General features: G+C 40.5%; 1 protein-coding gene across 1 annotated transcript; it reads right to left on the bottom strand.

The window, feature by feature from the left end:
• Nucleotides 1–4,464: 4,464 nt before the first annotated feature.
• Nucleotides 4,465–6,193, bottom strand: LOC111883534 (chitinase CLP-like). The gene has a single exon (XM_023879859.2). It carries the CDS (start codon nt 6,184–6,186, stop codon nt 4,879–4,881), a length of 1,308 nt encoding a protein of 435 aa, XP_023735627.1. The 5' UTR covers nt 6,187–6,193; the 3' UTR covers nt 4,465–4,878.
• Nucleotides 6,194–21,217: the final 15,024 nt, after the last annotated feature.

Genomic DNA, 21,217 nt, shown 5'->3' with positions numbered 1-21,217 from the left:
CACATTTTACCCTTATGACCGGCTGTTACCGGTCATAAGGGTAAAATGTGAACAGTTTCAATAGTTTAGTGGCAAATAGATAACGAAAAAAAGTTTAGTGACTAAATGTGAACAAAATCGAAAGTTCGTTTCCCTCTAAAAAGTTTAATGACTAAATGTGAACAAACTTCCTATTGTATTATGTTTTAGCAAAATTATTTATTTTTGTTTAATTGTAGCAATATTTGTTGATGAAGAAATCTATGAAATAAAAAAACAAAATATAACATCCGGATTTCCAAGTATCATCATTTAAGTATTTTTCTTTTGAGTTAAGAAGAGAGACTTGACGAGTTGACGCCTCAACTCGTCGAGTAAGGTCGCGACTGATGACTCAGATTAATGAATGGACTCGACGAGTCGGTGAGGCGACTCGATGAGTCCGCGCTGTTGGCAGAAATCCTAAATCTTTGGGCCCGAGCCATATTTAAAGGCACTTATGGCCTTCAATTGCGACTACCATTCCCATAAGTGAGAACCCTAGCGAGCTTGAGTGTGTAGAGTGAGAGGAATAGCTATCTTGAGCTTTTTGGTGTGATAGATCTGGACCCTTCTAGGTTCAGAGAGCCGAGAATACGAAGATTTAGTATAGTAAACCTTGGTGTTCGAAGTTTGGAAGCATTTATGGGATTTTTATGGTATATATAGTTACTTTCATCTTACACATAGATATGAAGTATTTTATATAAATTACGTGTTATGTGTGCATATTATTTGAATACTTGCTGTCTATGCTGGATGAACGATTTTATACATGTTTTAAAAGATTTAAACGGTATATTTATTTTATATCTACAAATATATTGCGGATGAAACATGGATAGATGAAATAGTTGGTGTGTGATGAAATAAAATGATGAGAGATAAGTGATGATAGAAAGGTGGTGATAATTAGGTAAATAGATGACGATGAATATGTGATGTAGGATGAAAGGAGATACCATAACCTTAACCAGCAATGTGGTGATGTAGTCATCTACCAGAGTATAGATGGCGACCACGGACTATTCTAGACAACCCAGTGGAAACACCAGCAGGTCCATAACCTGTAGGTGATGAATTACGAGTTCAGACGATGTTGTAACTACGTATTCATGCGATGATACTCTAACCCCTTACTATGAATTACGAGTTCAAACGATGTTGTAACTACATATTCATGGGATGTCACAAATTTCGCATGCCAAACCAATGGTCATAATTCACATCAGTGAGAATGGTTCATTTTTTTGTAAAACCAAAATCAGATTGGAAATTTTGATTTTTTATTTTGGAAAATGTCAAACCATTGGTTTTTTATTTTGGTTTTGTTTTTTTTTTTTTTAAATATATTTTCAGGGTTTTGTTTTTTTTTTTTTTATTTCATAGATTTCTTCATCAACAAATGTTGCTACAATTTAACAAAAATAAATAATTTGCTAAAACATAATACAAGAGGAGGTTTGTTCACATTTAGTCATTGAACTTTGTAGAGGGAAACTAACTTTCGATTTTGTTCATATTTAGTCACTAAATTTTTTTTCGTTATCTATTTGTCATTGAACTATTGAAACTGTTCACATTTTACCCTTATGACCGGCAACAGCCGGTCATAAGGGTAAAATGTGAACAGTTTCAATAGTTCAATGGCAAATAGATAACGAAAAAAAATTTAGTGACTAAATGTGACAAAAGTCGAAAGTTCGTTACCCTTTCAAGTCATTATCCCTAAAAACTATGCCCTAATTGAAAAAAAAAGAGTAAAAAAATTACACCGATAGAAAATGAGATATTGTCGACTAAAGTGGGAAAAAGGGAAACGGAAATAAGCAGCTTTGTTTTCTTTAGGACTTAAAGTAAAGCAGGTGGTAAATAGAGTGGAAAGAAAAATTAACTAATAATATCTACAATGTCACAAATTTATTTGATTGATTAATTCATAAAAGAGCATTTAGTGGTATATAATCATTTATTTATATGATATAAAATATATAACTTTTAATGGCATTTTAATCATTATCTCACTAATACATATGGATATTAGTGGCACAAAATATTAAATGTCATTAAATCTATTAATTTTCATAGTGGCATATAAAATATGTCATTAAAAGCATAATATAGTGGCACAAAAAAATTATGCCACTAAAAGTATATGCCACTAAATGTCATTTTATTTGTAGTGCACATTTTCAGGAGCTATAGGTCAATACAACGAAAAAACTACAATTTTTGTCTTCATCATTATACTTTATGTAACCAAGGAACCTCCGACCAGGATTCTTTAGCGTCCCTGTCGTCACAAATTCCAACCGGATCTCCATATCTGCACAGTCTCACATTACTGCTTGAAGACGACAATATCGATTTACCCTAATTTCTCTTCTTCTACTTGTGGTTTTGCGAATATGGGTGTTGGCAGACCAACTTTATGAAAATAAATTTCATAATACGACATTATAATGTAAAATACTTTTCAAAAAATTAATTCCTAACAAAATTCGTAACAAAAGTTGCAATGGATACTGGCTCCGTAGTCAAACTTCCATAGTTTTTATTATCGTTGCAAATTTCTATAGCTAAATATCTACGAATTTGAACCCCTAAGCAAAACAAGCAACAAAAATAAAATTGCGTAGCACAATTCCATTAGCAAATAGCTATAAATTCTACTTCCACAGCAAAGCAACTATGAAATTTTATTTCGTTGATATATTTTGTTGCAGATTAACCACCATATTTAATTGTGCAGCATAATTATAATCGAAAGTATTTTCATTAAAAAAATTCATTGCAAATTTGCTACGAATGGGTTTTCCTTAGAAATATTGGTAGCAATATGCCAACGGATTTTGAGTCGCTAACAATTTCCGTAGCTATTCTTATGTTTGCTACAGATAAATAATTTCGTAGAAAATTAGCTATGGAACAACATTCCATAGCACGATCTATTGTAGAATAACACCCTTCCGTAGCTATTTCAGATTTTTCTTGTAGTGCAAAATCATGTCGAATAAAAAAACGCGTAATTATGACTATTGGAGATATTGGCATATGGTCTTTGGGATCTTGGATTAACATAAACTTCCTCCTTGTTTAATAGTTGAATGTCGTTATTCTCACAAAAAGAGGTGCTATCCAATATGAGTGCATCAAACCCATCATTTCTCATCTTTTTTAACGTTGTAGTGGTTGATTTCACCGAACTTATACCATTCACAATCTTGATCCTTTCTTTGTAGAGCTTGCGAAAATATGTGTATGATCCTTATAATTTTCAACATCAACTGTAAGTGGAACACAAAATCAAATGATCGAAGATATATTCGAATACTACTTGCTTTACTTCGACTAAAACTATTTAGGCATTCATTTTCAATATATTCAAGCACATCAAAACATATGAAAACAAACCAACCGACACCATATAATTTTGAGTAAATTACTGAAATCGTCCCTGTGGTTTGATCAAAATTACACGTTTGGTTCTTAATGTTTTTTTTTTTGCACTCGGATCGTCCCTCTGGTTTGATTTTGTTGCGTTTTTCGTCCCTGTGGTTTGATTTTGTTGCATTTTTCGTCCCTTACATACATAAAGTTAGGGACCAAACATGCATTTTTTACCAAACCATAGGGACGAAAAACGCAACAAAATCAAACCACAGGGACGATCCGAGTGCAAAAAAAAGTTAGGGACCAAACGTGCAATTTTGACCAAACCACAGAGACGATTTCAGTAATTTACTCTATAATTTTGTAATGAGAAATCCAACATGTATCTCCGGATCTAGTAAGAGAAAGTTCTTGATTTAATCCAATTATGGTTTCAATTTCACAAACACAAACAACATTCATTAGAACAACTACTATATCAAAAAAAGACTCCAACATTGTGATGTTTTTTGTAGCTGAGAAAATAACTAGCTGAAGTTGGTAAGCAAAGCAATGAACATAATATACGGATGTATTTTCTTTCATGACTAAAGATTTTAAACCACTAAAATCCGCATTCATATTGCTTGCTCCATCATAACTTTGACCCCTGATATATCGTTCGACTCGTCAACTTCTAAAGGAAAAATGTCATCACCAATTTCTTCAATAAATGATTGAAGTACTTCTTGTGCAAAACAACGAGCAATATCTTTTTAAATACATGGAACCACCATTTGATTGTTTCCCAAACATTTCGTAATGTAACTTAACACTTCCAAGAAATCTCCTCTAAATAAAGACACTTAAAACTCATCCTGGCCACGAAAAAGTAACGCACATTTCAATAAACATTTACAAGCATCAATGGATGCATTTAATCAATTTCGATGTTCACTCTTAGCAACTTCATTTTGCTTACGAAGAGCAGTAGCAATTGATTGAGCATTAAGTCTCCACATTAATTACGTGCGATACAGTGGGAACTAGCACATGTTGAGTTTATTATAACAATGGTATACACAACTCCATTGAAACCTCACAGTTTGTTGCAGTATACAACAAAAAAGCCAATAAAAATATTAAAGATATGTAGAAAACCCACGACGAGGTAAGGTAGAAGATTGCACAATCCAATTAATGCTAATACAAGGCAACAATTTAAGAACATAGGCATCCAAAGGTATTTGTGGTAAGAGATGAAGTGGTGGTCTACATTCGCAAGAAGAAATTTCCATTAGGCACATACAATAAGCCTGTCAACAAAAGTATGGTCCATACAAAATTTTTGTCGAAAATTAATGATAAAGCCTATAGTGTGGAGTTGCCTAAATCTTTTGCTACCTTAAATTCTACCAGCAAGAGGAAGTTGTCCATGCAGCGCAAAGCTTTTGAAGTAACATCAAAGGCTAAGCTTTTGAAGTAACATCAAAGGCTAAGTGTGGTAAAGTTGAAGTTTGCACAAGAAGTCTTTTTGCTTAATAAAGAAGAACTGAACCCTAAACTTGAGTTGACTAGATCAAAGAGCAGAAAGTTATTTTCCATTTGAAACGTCCCGATCACAATCCCATGTTCACTTGTCGCACCACCATTAATAATTGCAAGACAAGCCACATCTTTTCCTACTTGTTGCATGGAATTACTTGAGGATATTATCCATTTCTTCCCACCTTGGAGTTTCAAAATGATATCCGGAATCTGCAAACTGGCAAGGGAATGTCCAATACGATTCTTTAAACAAAAAGCAAAGGGTGCCACTGACCTAGCACGGAGGATTCCCAATGTAGCGATTGAAAACATACGAACCACTTCCTTATAAATATTTGCTCTAAGAATGGTGTAAGACTCAATCGTACTAAGCTTGGTGGTGCTTTTTGAAACAACAATGGACATTCCCTTAATGATTATCGATTTGACACCAATAAAATAACCAAAAGAATCAGTATGATTTAGTAACGGAGTATAAGACAGGAAACTTCTTAGATCTACATCTGAGTTGGGAAGAAGATAATACGGTCCACTCCCAAAGAACATAACCCCGTGAGCAGACGAGGAGCTAGGCAAACATAGAGCTAAAGCTTTCTTAAAAGGTTGAAATAAATAAGCAGGAAATGCATAAGGAGACGAGGAAAACGCCATGACACCACTAACATGCGCAGGGAATGACTCAAACATAGAAGATGGAGCACATGCCGCGTTAGAGTCGGTGACATAGAAATACCGAAAAGTGTTTCTACCGTCACTTCCCCTAAACGTGAACCTGTCATAATTGAGCAGAGCTTGACCACATGTTCCGTTAACAGGGTTCAACACTTTGACAGGGCATACGCATTCTCCCAAACCAGGTAATGTCGAAGTGTTGGTTACTGTAAGACATGAAGGACTTTCATAAGAATAAGATGTGCGAACATCCGTGCATGCATACTCTTCACAAGAAACCGGGTGAGCGCAACCAAGGCAATTGCTGCTTTCATCAATCCAACTATTCCAGTCCACAATGCAGTCATGCCATGTGAAAGGAGCGTCTATGTCAATAATGAAGTTTTTATATATGTCTGGTATGTATACCCATACGGCCATCTTCATCTGAATGCTATAGAGTGGCGTAGCTACATCAGCATGTTTTGTAACTGGTGCAGCTTGGGAAGTGAAAGGTACTACATATTGTGCTATGGCTTCAGGTTCGTGGGAGATGAAGGCTAGAAGGAGAAGAATTAGTTGTAGATGAGGAAGCATGTTTTTATGTTTCCTGAGGGGAATGATTGATTTTATAGAGATATGCAAAGAAGAAGTCATTGACCCACACAACTCAAAATCTTGTAGTATAACTATAACAGTATAAGTAATACAACTTGGCGAAGAGTTGAATGTATGGTTGTTACTTGTAACAAAAGAAGGCTTAGTTTGATTTTAAAAACTAAATGAACTTTATGTGAAAACAAATCAAGATCATCGACTTAGTCGTTGTGGCCCATAATAAAAGATTTTTAATTAAATAGTTTAATTGCTGTCTTGAACAAACCCTTGACAAAATAGAGATTTACAAAATTCACATAATGTGTATAAAAGTTATAATAGTTACATTCAATCTCCAAAATAAGAAATGATAATAATTCAATGGCATTATGTCAAGTGAAAATAGCAAATAAAACAAAGTATTGCTTGTGAGAGTCAAGTATTTCAACCACCAGAAAAAAAAACTAGAAGATTATTTCATGAAAATATGGTAAAAGATAAGAAAAATTATTTACATTCAATGGTACCATTGGCTTTTTTTTCATGAGACAACTGGTTGGTATATCGAACTATTACGACATGTATTCTAGTTAAAGGTACATAACGCGTACGGATTATCAAACCAATGATAGTTTGTTTCGGAACCGTTGGCCAAATCGATTTGGGACCGGTTCGGTTTGAAACCGGATGAATTAGATACAAACCGGAATGGGTAAAACCCGTTTGGGTAAGTTCAATTGTAAAAATAAAAAATGTTAATAATGGAGGAATGATTTTCAACCAATCATTTATTTTTACCGCAAAAGCCTCCAATGTACCATAGAAAATGAGAAAAGAACATACATGCGTTTTCCAACAAAACATGTTTCCTTAAAGTATACTAAATCAATATGTTTTAATAGTTTTTATCTTATTTTTAGTAAACATTTTGATATCAACGAAATTAATCGACGTTGAGTTCCAACCGAGGATGCCGGAAGCATTTAACATCATAAATATGCCTAGAAGAATTTTTAATTCCTGAGACATTTGGTGGTGTTTTTTTTGAAGTTTTGATAACTTTTACGAGTGTGTTGCTTTTAAAGTTGATTTACATTAATGTTAGACATATTGTGGTGAATTCTTTCATGTGTGGTTTATTTTTCTTGTGTTGGCTTATTAATTTATATATAATAATTTTTGGATATCTATGGAAATTTTCTTTTAACTATCTATTAGTTTCTTCTATTGTGTTTTTGGATTACAAGTTTTTAGTATAGTTGGTTATTTATTAAGGGTTGTGTTGCTTTCTGAAAAACTAAAAAAATTAATGTTAAAATCAAATTTGATGATTTTTCTAACAAAAAATTAGTTTCATGTGAGAATCTGTCACACCCCCGAACCAGACGGCGGAAACGTCTGAGGGTTCGTGTGACTTAAATTGAAATATCATCACAATAAATATCATGAAACATAACATAAACATCACCATGCATTAATACATTACAACTGACATTGTTCACATCAAGTACATTGATTAAATATTACATATCCATAAAATAAATTGTTTGAGAGTCACAAAACATAACATCCTAACATACTTGGTAATTTTCTTCAGCTTATCTGTTACCTGAGTATACAAGTTATTTTGAAAACGGTCAACATATATAATGTTGGTGAGTTTATAAGCAGATTTGATATGAAAATGTTCTGTATATTTTGTAAAACCCTGAAAATCCGATATTTTCTGAAACAATAATTGTTTACGAAATAGGCGTGCTGATGAATAAGTATATGCGTGAATGATTTCAAATGTGTAAATGTGATATGTTTCTCATAATAAATTATTGTATTATAATTGTTGGAAGTAAAAGTGAATAATGTTGTTACCCTGGAAAACCTGATGTTTTTCGACGTAAATAGTATGATCTTTTTGTATTATTGTATCGTCACAATCGAATGAATATGATTCTCCAGGATTACTTAGATGGTATTGGATCTCTATGTGAGTCATTATAACCATGCATAATAATGACTAATTCGTTTGTCTTGTCATTCTTGTGAATGTCGGTATTGAATTAAGATTTGGTCACCCTAGACTGACAGAGTCGAACTGTAGCGAACAGCTTAGGTGTGGGGGGTCTCTCCAGTATAGATCTATACACAAACTCTCGCTCTCCCTCAAGGAGACTTTGATTATAACTACAGACTACGACCGACACTTATTGGTGTCGTCCGTTATTACTCACTAAATCCAAATGAAATTTAATACCTTTGTTTTACGACCTAATTTATGTTTACTTGAATAAAATGTAAGCCTAACAGACGAAGAGAAAATGACTACGGGGGCCCACTAATCACGTATGTTATTATAGGTTGTCGAGTATGCGACGAACACGTTAGTCCATCACGCATAGGATTGATTTGGACCTTACTAGCAATGCAAATGGACCACTACGACTCAATAGCACGTAAAAGCCATCGAGGGTCCATTAGGCATGTAATTGGGTCACCCGAGGCCCAATAAACATGTGGAATTATATTGGGCCGAATAATCATAAAATTAACCACAAAGGCCCAATAACACAAATAGAAGGTATTTGAGCCCAACCATTGAATCGCTTATGTTTTATCGAGTTTAAGTTCGTATTGTTGGTATTTGTTGTATGCTAAATGTTTATTCACAATGTTTAAAACAATATCTCAATGTTTAAATTATAACGAAGCTATATATATATATATATATATATATATATATATATATATATATATATATATATATATATATATATATAAATCATAAGTTATAAGCTTGATATTTTTAACCCAAACATTCAAAACTGTTTATTTGGCCCAAAAACATTTAGATTGACCATTTTGGCCCCTTTTTCTTAAAAAATGGCACTTTTAGTCCCCTTTTATGAAAATTGACATTTTTGGTCCTTAAACCATTTTTCTTGACATTTTCCACCCAAACATTATTTGAATAGTAATTTCAGTCCAAAACTATTGCATTTGTCATTTCCAGCCTTTATTTGTAAAAATTTTACATTTTTGGCCCAATTTTCCTAAGTTCTACAATTTTGACCCCAAAATCAAAAACTTTACATTTTTAGTCCAATTTGGTAATAAAATCATTTCAACCCCTGAAATAGTTTGTTTACGTTTTAGACTCATGGTTTGTTAAGTTTTACATTTCAGCCCCTCAAAACTTCATTTTTTTCGCAACCATGGTGTAACGCCTGTGTTTCCGGGCTTGCCACTTTTAGCAATGTAATAGTCTAGGTTAACCTTTGTAACCCAATTTGAAATAATAATAATGTATTATTTGAGTATTATGTGTTTTGTGCTTAATTGCTTAATTATGTGGTTTGATTAATTAAGAATAAAAATAAGCGTCGAAATTTAAGTTTAAAATAAACTTGATATCATTGGATAAAGTTGTAGTGGTCGAAACAAGGATTCCGAAGATATAAGGAATGCCGAAATCCGAGTTATAACGAAGAAGTTATGACCTGTCGAATTTTTACGGCGAAACCGGCACGACACCGGGAAGCGTAAATAGTGAATTTACGATAGAGCGAGATTTAGCCTTATCAATCTAAACAAAAGTTGTAGATTATGTTAAGATAAGAGCGTCAATAAAAAGAACGCCCAAATCTGACTTCGTATGAGGAAGTTATGATTTTTCTAAGATTCGGCTTAGCAGTACACGACCCGAAACTCGAATTTTAGTTCGAGCGGTTTTTGGCTTACGCGACCTAAATGAGAGTTGAAGATCTCATTGATAGGAACTCAACGGTAAAAATATGGACGAAAACGGAGTTCGTATGAAGGAGTTACGAATTCTTCGCGGTCATTTAACAGTCTAAACGCCTCCTACTGTTAAATTTGAGATCGGTCAAGATTTAGCCGACGGAGTCTAAACGAAAGTTGTAGATCTTGATTTTACCTACGCGTGGATATAAAGAACGTCAAAAACGGAGCTCGTATGCGAAAGTTATGATTTTTCTAAATTCGAAGGCTAACACGCGATAGGGGTGACGTGGCTCCACCCAGAGTTTGACACGTGGCACCAGCAGAAAGCCGCCTCATGGACCGACTCGGCGAGTAGGTGTCCCCTACTCGGCGAGTATGGGCCAACTCGGCGAGTAGGTGTCCCCTACTCGGCGAGTAGATCAGATATTTTCACTATAAATAGGATGCGAGGGTTCAGGGTTAAATTGCTCATTTCTTCTCATCTTTGCGCCGAAGCTCTGCATTTTTACACCCCGAAGCCCCGGTATCATACTCTAGCCCCGAGGCAAGTCCCGAGATCCCGAAGATCCCGAGAAGCGCGGTTCCCGAGTCGAAGCTCTGCCCGCGAGAAGTTCGATTTTCGAGGAGATCTTCCAGATCTGCTGTGGATTACTACTTCTATAAGCCGTAGTGCTGTCCGATCATCTTCTGATCAAGTGAGTGTGTAGTTATTTCTTCTAATACAATAATACGAAGTATTTTATATAAAAATACGTGCTATGTGTATATATTTGGTTGTGTTATGTGTAAATGAGTATTCACTCTCTTCTATCTTATAGATCTGCTTATTTCTTTATGAGATATGTGTTATGTGTGTGTGCCTCATCTGTTATGTGAAATATGTGTTGATTAAAGCATGCTATACAGGTTTTCTTTAAACTACGTATGAAAATATATATTTTTATCTACTAATATGTTGGGTAGAACATGGGTAGATAGTTGGTGTGTAATAAACAGATGAGAGGCCTCGATGTTGTTGTTGTTGTTGATCTAGTTATTCAGCGGAGTATGGATAACGACCACGGACTCTTTCTAGACAGTCCAGTGGAACGCTAGCAGGTTCATAACCTGTAGGTGTTGTGAACGATGTGTTCACCGGTGTACTCTATCCCCCTCATGGTTGCCTTTAGGATATCTATTGTTGAGGAAACCCCTTCGCAATGATGTCCGTCCCGATGAAAATCCTAGATTAGGTCCCTTGAGATAGTTGTTTTAGGGACGTAAAGTGAGGATAACGGGAATGGGTAATCGGGATAGTGATTGGTTGGTGAAATTAAATATAACTTATTTATTGTGGGTTGAAAACCCTATATGCTCACCAGGCTCCCAAGCCTGACCCACTCAGTTTTATTTGTATTACAGGAAGTGGCACAAGGGCGTAAGATGGATGGATCATCTTGTTGTTTTGTTTACAAGTCTGTATATGTATATATTTGTTGAATGACTTGTAATGTTTATCGTTTATGCTTTATGGTCTGTATCGGAACATGACATCCCGAGTTTTGATTATATAATGAAATGCATCTCTTGATGAAATGCTTTGATAAATATTATTTTATCATGTTTTGTTTTGGGAACAAATTCCGCAACTCTTTCAAATCAAAAGGATTTACTCTGAAAATATTTAAAAGCATAAATGAAAATCGGTCTTTTCTGGCTGAGATTTTGGGGATGTCACACATGGGCCTAAAAACTCGTGAGGCCCAATTTAAAGCCCACTAAGCTAAAATTTATGTTTTTGACCCTTTGAAAAGTATTAGTTTCATAAAAATCAGCTTTTATACAAATAAACTCCTTATAACCCCCATAAAACCGATAATTTACAATTTACACCCGATCTTTATTATTTTTGCAAAAATGACACTTGTAAGATTCTTTGGTTTTGTTTTTCACTTTTTAAACTTAAGGACCCTTAGATATATGATGTATGTTGTTTATTATGTTTTTGTTTATGGTTCTTTCACCCTTTTTGCTATAGATCTCGAAATATCTCAAATATTTCATATTATCACAACCAAAAACTAAAGAAATGACACATAACATGCAAACACACATAGATCATCACATAATACTTGTGTTCTCCCCCCAAATAACTAAAACCCAAAAAAAGGGGGTATGAACTCACATTTCGTAGTTGTTTTTGTAACAACGAAAGTTTTAAAACAGATTTTTCATTTCTAAAAATGTATTTTCATCCAAAACAAAGCATAAATATCCAACGTATCATGTCATAATACAATCATATAAATCCCAAGATCATAAATCATCCATCAGTGTGTACAGATCACGCCGGCGCCTTCCCACGGTCCTCGCTAGTACCTGAAACACATACACAACAACTGTAAGCATAAATGCTTAGTGAGTTCCCCAAAATACAACTTACGCACATACGCCTTTCCAGGCCCTGACCTTCCGGTCCATGTGTCTCAGGGGACTTCCGTCCCTGCTAGGTAAACCTTCCGGTCCTACCCACGCCAACCTTACGGTCCACATTACAACGCCTTCCGGCCCATAACATATTCGCCTTCCGGCCCATATCAAGCATATCATACTTAGCGCATATAACAATTAACTTTTCACATATAGCACATACGTCTCATACCATATCCGACCTTCCGGTCACACAGTCAAAACCCTTCCGGGTACAGTATAGTGAGAAGACTCACCTCGTGAATAACGATAGCTAGCAAATCCTGGAATCACACGTGCTTGATCCTCCGAGCTACAATCTCCCTATATCATCATACGTCTCTTATTAACATTTTTACCACTAAGGTTGACTACCCTTTATAAGTCAACACTAGTCAACTCTTGGTCAATGGTCAACGGTCAACTTTGACCGGACTCGGCGAGTGCACTAGGGCGACTCGGCGAGTCTAGACGTTTTCACCAATCTCTCTAGGATTCCTTTTGAGACGTCGAGTTCTCCCCCCTGACTCGACGAGTTCCACCTGGAAGAATCGCGGGGCCACCCCGACTCCACTCGCCGAGTCTCAAGAACAACTTGGCGAGTCCCAGCTCAACTCAGTCCACCTGTCAACCCTCTCTGACTCGCCCTGACTCACTGAGTTAACCTATGACTTGACTGGACCACTCACTGGGCGATCTGAAGGCAATCTTCAAGCTACTCGCCGAGTCTGATCATCGGACTTGGCGAGTCCATGCCATGCAATCACTCAAACTTGCTTCTAACGTCAGATCTGTTCCAACAATTCATAGATCTGGCCTTCCTAGACTGATTCAACACGTAAAGTCCTTATCTTGGTGTTCATAACACACCCCATGGCTCATAAATGGCATTTTGACCCAAGGCATAAGGATTCCAATCCAAAACCTCCATTGATTCACAAAAAGCTTGGGCAAAGGGACACTCTGGACCTCCAAGGGTCCATATGTATGGTCTAAATCGCTTAAGGGACCAAGGGAGCACTAGATCTAGCCACAAAAGGGCTCAATAAGCCCTAAATCAAAGCAAACATCAACATAGAAGAGGATAGCTCGAAGATATTACCACAATAGCGTTGTTCTGGACTCCAAACTCTCAGAAAGTGGCTCCCCTTGCTTTCCCTTATCTGATCCTCCCTTTCCCTTGCAAGATGACACCTCCAAGATCAATAATGGCCTCCTACTTTGCTCCAAACGCTCACACTCGATTAGGGTTTCACTCAAGGGACTGGTGAACACAAATGACGGCCATAAGGCCCTTTAAATAGGTCCCAAACCCGAGAAATTAGGGTTTCATTAAACAACTCGGACTCGCCGAGTCCATACCCTAGACTCGCCGAGTCCAGGCGCGAACCCACGTCCAGAATCGCGATCCTACTCGGCGAGTCTGGGCTCCAACTCGCCGAGTCCCCTCACAAACATCAAAAATTGAAGACATAAAAGATACCTGGAAATCCGGGCTGTTACAACTCTCCCCCACTAGAACTAGACTTCGCCCTCGAAGTCTCGCTCTGAAAATAGCTCCGGATGTTGCTCACGCATCTCTTGCTCCGGCTCCCAGGTCATCTCTGATCCCTTCCGATGTTGCCACTGAACCAGCACTAAGGGTACCTCCTTGTTCCTCAGAACCTTGATCTTCCGATCTCTGATGGCCACCGGCCTCTCGGCATAATTCAGGCTCGCATCCACTTAAATATCCTCTAATGGAACCACTGCCGACTCATCGGCTATACACTTTCTCAGTTGCGACACATGAAAAGTGTCGTGAATCTGCCCCAACTCTGCTGGCAAATCCAAACGATAGGCTACCCGGCCTACCCTCGCAATCACACGGAATGGACCAATATATCGGGGTCCCAATTTGCCCCTCTTCCTGAATTGAATCACTCCTTTCCAAGGAGAGACCTTCAGGAGAACGAGATCACCGACCTGAAACTCAAGCTCGGATTGACGTCTGTCCGTATAACTCTTCTGTCGGCTCTGGGCGGTCAACAACCTCTGTCTGACCTGCTGAATCTGCTCTGACGTTTGAAGCACGATCTCTGTACTGCCCATCACTCTCTGCCCAACCTCACCCTAGCAAATGGGGGTCCGACACCTCCTCCCATACAACAGCTCAAAGGGTGGCATACCGATGCTCGAATGATGACTGTTGTTGTAAGAGAACTCTGCCAAGGGTAAATATGCATCCCAACTACCCCCGAAGTCCAACACACATGCGCGGAGCATATCCTCAAGCGTGTGAATCGTCCGCTCACTCTGACCGTCTGTCTGGGGATGATATGCGATACTAAAATGCAGTTTAGTACCCAACTCCTCATGAAATTTCTTCCAGAATCTGGAAGTGAAACGCACATCACGGTTCGAAACAATCGAGATCGGCACCCCATGCCGAGATACCACTTCTCTCACATACACCTCCGCTAATTTCTCCGATGAAGAACTCTCACTGATGGCAAGGAAGTGAGCGCTCTTCGTCAACCTGTCCACAATCACGTCAATTGCATCAATTCCTCTGGCAGTCCTCGACAATTTGGTGATGAAATCCATAGTGATCTGTTCCCACTTCCACTCGGGAAACTCCAATGGTTGCAACTTGCCATGTGGCCTCTGGTGCTCGGCCTTAACCCTACGGCAGGTCAAGCACCTCTCAACAAACCATGCGACGTCTCTCTTCATACAGGGCCACCAATACTCCTTTCTCAAATCCAAATACATCTTCGTAGCCCCGGGATGAATCGAAAATTTCGATCGATGCGCTTCCTCCATCAAAGTAGTACGCGTACCGCCCACAAACGGTACCCAAATCCGACCCTGAAAAGTCATAAGCCCTCGACCATCCGTGACAAACTCCAAAACCAACCCCACGACTCGTTCCTTCTTCTGCATCTCAAGTTGCACAGCCTCGGCCTGTGCCCCACGAATGGCATCCAGTACCGGAGCGATCACGGTCAATCTCAAACATACATTCCGCGGTGGAGTGCTCTCCGCCTTGCGGCTCAACGCATCGGCTACCACATTAGCTTTGCCTGGGTGGTACAGGATCTCACAATCATAATCCTTGACCACATCCAACCACCTCCTCTGCCGCATATTTAGGTTGGGCTGATCCATCAAGTACCTCAAACTCTTATGGTCCGTGTATATCGTACACCGAACCCCATACAAGTAGTGACACCAAATCTTGAGGGCGAACACTACTGCTCCCAACTCTAGATCATGAGTGGGATATCTCGTCTCATGAGGCTTCAGTTGCCTCGATGCATATGCTATCACATGCCCCCTCTGCATCAGTACCGCTCCCAGCCCCAAAATCGATGCATCACAATATACTACAAAATCCTCCATCCCTTCCGGGAGAGCTAATACCGGGGCTTCGCACAACCTTTGGCGAAGTGCCTCAAAGGAGGTCTGCTGCTCGGGACCCCATGAAAAAGCAACACCCTTCCGGGTCAATCTGGTGAGTGGCATAGTGATCTTGGAGAAATCCTTGATAAATCTCCGATAATACCCTGCCAACCCAAGGAAACTCTTGATCTCAGAGGGTGACTTCGGCACTTCCCAATTCATCACCGCCTCAACCTTGGCCGGATCGACCAGTATCCCTTCCTGATTAACAAGATGTCCTAAGAACTGGACCTCCCGTAACCAGAAATCACATTTGGAGTACTTTGCATAAAGTTTCTCCGATCTCAGGATCTCAAGGACCTCCCTCAAATGCTCCTCATGCTTCTCTCTAGATCTCGAATATACCAGAATATCATCGATAAATACAATCACCGATCGTTCCAACATCGGCCTACATACTCTGTTCATGAGATCCATGAACACCGCCGGGGCATTGGTGAGCCCAAAAGGCATCACCACAAACTCATAATGTCCATAACGCGTCCTGAACGCTATCTTCTGGACGTCCTCATCCCGCACTCTCACCTGATGATATACAGACCTCAAATCGATCTTGAAGAACCAAGATGCTCCCTGCAACTGATCGAACAAATCATCGATCCTCGGTAACGGGTAACGATGCTTGATCGTCAGCTTGTTCAACTTCCGGTAATCAATGCACATCCGGTGTGAACCATCCTTCTTCTTGACGAACAAAATAGGTGCTCCCCACGGCGAGCTACTCGGCTGAATAAATCCCTTCCCCAGCAGCTCCTGAAGCTGCGAGGATAAATCTTGCATCTCTGGAGGTGCAAGGCGATAAGGCACCTTAGCAATAGGCGCGGCCCCCGGAACCAATTTGATACTGAACTCCACTTGCCTCACAGGAGGCACACCCGACAACTCCTCGGGAAAAACATCTGGAAACTCACGCACCACCGGAACCTCCTCAACTGAACTCGGCCTCTCAGAAGCCACCCGCGTATCCATCACATATGCCACATAACCTTTACAGCCCTGCTGTAGACACTGCCTCGCCCTAGCGGCCGAACAAAAAGATGATCCCGAACGTGTACCCTCGTCGTACACTGAAAGAACTCCCCCACTAGGGTCTCGTATGGTCACCAGCTAACGCTCACAGTCGATAACTGTGCCGAATCAGCTCAACCAGTCCATGCCCACAATGACACAGACATCACCCATCGCAATAGGAACCAGATCAATTGGAAACTCAACCCCGAAAATCTCTAATACACATCCCCGGAGAACCTCCGTGGCACAAATCACTCTCTCGTCAGCTATAGAAACTCTCAGAGGCCGACTCAACGGCTCACTGCTAACACTGATATGCCGACTAAAGGCCAAAGATACAAAACACCGACTCGCACCCGAGTCAAATAACACTAAAGCAGGTACATAATTCACAAGGAAAGTACCTACACATATCATAACATAAGCATAATATCTCAACATCAAAATAAATACATGAAATAAAGCATACCTGCCACAACATCAGGCACAGCGCGGACCTCCTTCGTAGTCAACTGGAAAGCTCTCCCACGAGCCCTCGGGGCCTCGGCCTTCACTGGTCGAATCTCAGTAGCCGTGGCAGCAGGTGCAGATCCTTGATGAAGCTGAGGGCACTCGGCCTTCCGATGGCCGGTCTGGTTGCAATGAAAGCAAACCATAAACCCCTTGGGGCAATCCCTAGCGATGTGCCCCTCCTTGCCACACTTATAGCAAGCACCTGATCGACATGTCCCCTCGTGACCCTTGTCGCACTTTCCGCAAGTGCGGCCCTTCGGACCTCCCGTCCTCGAATCGGCGGACTTAGTCCGCTTGGCTGCCGGCTGAGACTGAGCCGGCCGCCGATCCACCCGTTGAGACTCTGCCTCCTCCCTGGCCTGGGTCTCCAACTCGATCTCGCGCTTCCTGGCATTCGCCTGAAGCTCAGCAAAGGTATGATATGTTGAGTTCAACACGAACTCCCAGATATCCCTCCTCAATACACCAAATACCGGCTCATCCGAGCCTGCTCTGTGGACACCTGCCCAGGGCAGAACATCACCCTCTCATGAAACTTCCGCGTGATCACCGTAACTGAATCATTACCCTGCTTGAGGGTCAAGAACTCCTAAATCAACCGTTCCCTCTCCACCGGGGGAACGTACTCGTCTCTGAACATAGAGGTAAACCTCTCCCACGTCACAGCTGAAATCTCTGCCATAGTGAAGTTCGCCGTCACGAACTTCCACCAATCCTTCGCTCCCAGACGGAGCTGGTTCAAGGCGAACCGTACTCTCAGATGCTCCGGACATGAACAAGTGTAGAAGCATACCTCGATATCAGCAATCCATCTCATCGCAGCGATCGGATCCTGCGTCCCGTCAAACTCAGGTGGCTTCGTGTTGCTGAACTCCTGAAACAGCAATGAGTCACCTCCCTGTGGTCTGGCAGCGGCCACAGCTGCGGTAGCTGCAGTGGCTGTAGCCTCAGTCAATGCGGCGTACCGCTCATCAAAGGTCTCCATCAAAGTGGTCTTAATAGACCCAAACATCTCCGGAATCTCAGCCCGGATCACTGCAGCCACCTCCTCATGAATCATCTAACGAATCTCCTCGTCACTCACACTGCTCGTACTCAGTATGTGGCGTGATCCAACCATGATGCCTCTGAAATACAACATAGAACTATCAGAGACTCTATCGAGCATAATCGCACTCGATAACGCAACCCTACTCAGTCTCCGATACCCAGGGATTCTTACTTGGGTCGCCCACTGACCCGGTGTCTTCAGTAGTACGGGCCCAATACTACCGACCACACCGCATCAGCATTCATCCCAAGTCCTCCTCCCCCAAACCCCGGATCCTGAATACTCTACTCTTGTTATGCACTAACCACCCGCTCGCTCACAAAGCATCTCATAGCAACAGACTTCCCTAGACTAAGGCATCACAAATCAGGCCACTCTAGTCCTATCATGAATACCTAGTCTTCTAGCATGCATAACAATTCAGATCATATCATATCTCTTAACACATCATTGTAAGGGTATTTTGGGGATCTTTACCGTTCGGACGCTGGCTGATCGTACACACTGCTTCATTTTTTGTTTACACAAAATCCTCTATAAAAATTTTATGCCTTTGTTTTTAAAAGTTTTCCTCAAATCCTCGGTTTGAGTTCAGTTACGCCCGAAGGTGTACCCGAATCCCTCAAACCAAGGCTCTGATACCAAATTGTAACAACGAAAATTTTAAAACATATTTTTCATTTCTAAGAATGTATTTTCATCCAAAACAAAGCATAAATATCCAACGTATCATGTCATAATACAATCATATAAATCCCAAGATCATAAATCATCCATCAGTGTGTACAGATCACGCCGGCGCCTTCCCATGGTCCTCGCTAGTACCTGAAACACATACACAACAACTGTAAGCATAAATGCTTAGTGAGTTCCCCAAAATACAACTTACGCACATACGCCTTTCCAGGCCCTGACCTTCCGGTCCATGTGTCTCGGGGGACTTCCGTCCCTGCTGGGTAAACCTTCCGGTCCTACCCACACCAACCTTACGGTCCACATTACAACGCCTTCCGGCCCATAACATATTCGCCTTCCGGCCCATAACATAATGCCTTCCGGACCATATCAAGCATATCATACTTAGCGCATATAACAATTAACTTTTCACATATAGCACATACGTCTCATACCATATCCGACCTTCCGGTCATACAGTCAAAACCCTTCCGGGTACAGTATAGTAAGAAGACTCACCTCGTGAATAACGATAGCTAGCAAATCCTGGAATCACACGTGCTTGATCCTCCGAGCTACAATCTCCCTATATCATCATACGTCTCTTATTAACATTTTTACCACTAAGGTTGACTACCCTTTATAAGTCAACACTAGTCAACTCTTGGTCAACGGTCAACTTTGACCGGACTCGGTGAGTGCACTAGGGCAACTCGGCGAGTCTAGACGTTTTCACCAATCTCTCTAGGATTCCCTTTTGACATTTCAAGTTCTCCCCCCTGACTCGACGAGTTCCACCTGGAAGAATCGCGGGGCCACCCCGACTCCACTCGCCGAGTCTCAAGAACAACTCGGCGAGTCCCAGCTCAAGTCAGTCCACCTGTCAACCCTCTCTGACTCGCCCTGACTCACTGAGTCAACCTATGACTCGACTGGACCACTCACTGGGCGATCTGAAGGCAATCTTCAAGCTACTCGCCGAGTCTGATCATCGGACTCGGCGAGTCCATGCCATGCAATCACTCAAACTTGTTTCTAAGGTCAGATCTGTTCCAACAATTCATAGATCTGGCCTTCCTAGACTGATTCAACACGTAAAGTCCTTATCTTGGTGTTCATAACACACCCCATGGCTCATAAATGGCATTTTGACCTAAGGCATAAGGATTCCAATCCAAAACCTCCATTGATTCACAAAAAGCTTGGGCAAAGGGACACTCTGGACCTCGAAGGGTCCATATCTATGGTCTAAATCACTTAAGGGACCAAGGGAGCACTAGATCTAGCCACAAAAGGGCTCAATAAGCCCTAAATCAAAGCAAACATCAACATAGAAGAGGATAGCTCGAAGATATTACCACAATAGCGTTGTTCTGGACTCCAAACTCTCAGAAAGTGGCTCCCCTTGCTTTCCCTTATCTGATCCTCCCTTTCCCTTGCAAGATGACACCTCCAAGATCAATAATGGCCTCCTACTTTGCTCCAAACGCTCACACTCGATTAGGGTTTCACTCAAGGGACTGGTGAACACAAATGACGGCCATAAGGCCCTTTAAATAGGTCCCAAACCTGAGAAATTAGGGTTTCATTAAACAGCGCGGACTCGCCGAGTCCATACCCTGGACTCGCCGAGTCCAGGCGCGAACCCACGTCCAGAATCGCGATCCTACTCGGCGAGTCTGAGCTCCAACTCGCCGAGTCCCCTCACAAACATCAAAAATTGAAGACATAAAAGATACCTGGAAATCCGGGCTGTTATAGTTTTGGTTTTGAAGAAGATGTGAAGAAGATTTTTGGTCCTAGCAACACCTTGATGTGGATCTCGAGCTTATGGAGCTTCTAAGGTGTGATCATGGAATTAAACTATGTATGGAGGATTTCTTGGTGTTAAAATGAAAGAAGGTGTTGGTTTTTGATAATAACTTACCAATAGTAGTGATTGTGGTGAAAAATCCCCTTGGAAACACTCAAAAGCTCGAAATTTTGAGGAAATGAAGAAGGAGTTGCTCTTGAAAACTTGAGAGAGTTTTGGAGGAACTTTGAAGGTGTGTGTGTGTGTGTTTTCCTCTTACTCTCGGCCGAAGAAGAAAAAGAGATGGGGGGGGGGAAAGAGTTAAAGTGATGGGTGTATAGATGCATGAGAAATGAATG

Source organism: Lactuca sativa, chromosome 3, assembly GCF_002870075.4.
Source record: "Lactuca sativa cultivar Salinas chromosome 3, Lsat_Salinas_v11, whole genome shotgun sequence".
In the NCBI taxonomy this organism is placed as follows: Eukaryota; Viridiplantae; Streptophyta; class Magnoliopsida; order Asterales; family Asteraceae; genus Lactuca; species Lactuca sativa.
This window is presented reverse-complemented; position numbering and strand designations above follow the sequence as displayed.